Source organism: Salvia hispanica, chromosome 1 (genome assembly GCF_029641045.1).
Source record: "Salvia hispanica isolate PSC_SH4W2 chromosome 1, Shi_PSC_v1, whole genome shotgun sequence".
Lineage (NCBI taxonomy): Eukaryota > Viridiplantae > Streptophyta > Magnoliopsida > Lamiales > Lamiaceae > Salvia > Salvia hispanica.
In genome coordinates, this window is record NC_142692.1 from 23668518 (window position 1) to 23670413 (window position 1896).

General features: G+C 39.2%; 1 protein-coding gene across 1 annotated transcript; it reads right to left on the reverse strand.

The window, feature by feature from the left end:
- Window positions 1-581: 581 nt before the first annotated feature.
- Window positions 582-1685, reverse strand: LOC148933466 (uncharacterized). Its single transcript, XM_089066741.1, has 2 exons — window positions 872-1685; window positions 582-764 (listed from the first exon to the last, which is right to left on the reverse strand). The coding sequence occupies exons 1-2, from the start codon at window positions 1677-1679 to the stop codon at window positions 736-738; spliced, it is 837 nt and encodes a 278-aa protein (XP_088922867.1). The 5' UTR covers window positions 1680-1685; the 3' UTR covers window positions 582-735.
- Between the last annotated feature and the right edge of the window lie 211 nt (window positions 1686-1896).

The following is a 1896-nucleotide window of genomic DNA, read 5'->3' on the forward strand; positions in this document are numbered from 1 at the left end:
CCACGGTCAGATTTGACTTTCTTAATGCTTTTGTTGAGATGGAGCTCAACTTCAGCCTTGAATATTTTGAACTTGTCTAGAGCCTCAGACTTTTCATGGATTAAATATAGGTACCCAAAACGAGAATAGTCGTCTATGAATGATATAAAATATTGTTGCCCATTCCAAGAAGCCGTAGGGAATGGACCACAAATGTCCGTATGTATCAATTCTAAGACGCATGTAGCTCTATTGGCACCTAATTTCTTTTGTTTGATCTATTTTCCTTTGATACATTGAACACACACATCAAGATCTGAAAAATTAAGTGTGTTTAATATACCATCTGACACAAGTCTCTCAATTCTTGATTTTGAGATATGACCTAAACGCTTGTGCCATAAGTTTGCCGAATTTTCATTATTTAATTTTCGCTTAGTCCCCTTTGATTCAACATGTAAAGCTTCTGAATATGAAGTAATAGAATCAAGCATGTAAAGATTGTCATATGCACTTAAAGAACCAGTGCCTACAATACCAGAATTATTTGAAAGAGTAAACTTATTATTTCCAAATGAACAAGAAAAACCAAATTTGTCCAATGCAGAAATAGAAACCAAATTCCGTCTAAATGACGGTATAATAAAAGTATCTTTCAAATCTAGAAAAATTCCAGTCTTTAACAACAATCTAAAATGCCCAATAGCTTCAACTTCTACCGATTTGCCATCTCCCACATAGATGTATCTTTCACCATCAATTGGCTTTCGGCAGCTCAGACAGCCCTGCATTGATAAACTTATGTGAGTAGTAGCACCAGAATCTACCCACCAAATATCACTAGGGACTGAAGCTAAATTAACTTCAGAACAGACCAAAGCAAGAATCATACCTTTCTTAGCACGCCATGCGCTATACTTGGCACAATTCTTCTTCATATGATCAGACTTACCACAGAAGTAGCAACCATTTTCCTTATGTTGCTTCTTTTGTGATGGTCCCTTGTCCATAGCAGCATTCTCAATAGGCTTTCTCTTCAAGCCCTTTCCCTTATTGCTTGAGCTAGTAGCCAGTTGAGCAACCTCAACTCTGTCTTGCTTCAATCTCTCCTCTTCTTGTACACAGTATGAAATGAGCTCATTAAGAGACCACTTCTCCTTTTGGCAGTTATAACTGACCTTAAATTGACTGAATTGTGTAGGAAGAGAGAGTAACACCAAATGCACAAGTAAGTCCTCAGGGACTTCAAGTTTGTGCGCCTTCAAGTTTGAAGCAATATGAGACATCTGCATGATGTACTCCCTTATGTTGCCCTTGCCCTTATACTTCATTGAGATCAAGCTAGCCAGAAGCGTGCTTGTCTCGGACTTTTCGTTTTTAGCAAAACGCTCCTCAATTTTGGCAAGGTATTCACTAGCATTAGCAATATCCTCAGAAGCCGTGCCCCGAAAGGCCTCTGGGATGTTGCGCTTGATGATCATGAGACTCACGCGATTCGAGCGCTCCCACCTCTCAAAGTCCCGCTTAAGATCAGCGGTACTTACATCCGTAAGAGGGGCGGGTTTCTCGGTTCTTAACGCGAGGTCAAGATCCATGCAGCCCAAAGTGATTAGAAGGGTTTCCTTCCAATCCTTGAAATTAGACCCATTTAACATAGGTATGTTTTGCACGTTGGTTGACACAGTAGCAGAAGACGTCATAACTACAGAGAAACAAAACCAAATTAATGCTCACATCATAAAATTCAAATAAGAATGTAACATCTCGAGGTACCGGCACAACATTCAAATCAAGTCTGTGGACAGTAATATGAATTTGTAAGTGGCAACCTCTTTGTAGTAATCAAACACTGACAATAAAATCATGTCAAGTAATGTCCACCTGTGGGCATCACATTTACTTACACGAAAACTGAAT

Coding starts and splice junctions, on each gene's coding strand:
- LOC148933466 (XM_089066741.1), bottom strand. CDS start 1,679: ATGACGTCTTCTGCTACTGTGTCAACCAACGTGCAAAACATACCTATG. Junction 765..871: donor CGCATGGCGTGCTAAGAAAG/GTATGATTCTTG, acceptor TTATCAATGCAG/GGCTGTCTGAGCTGCCGAAA.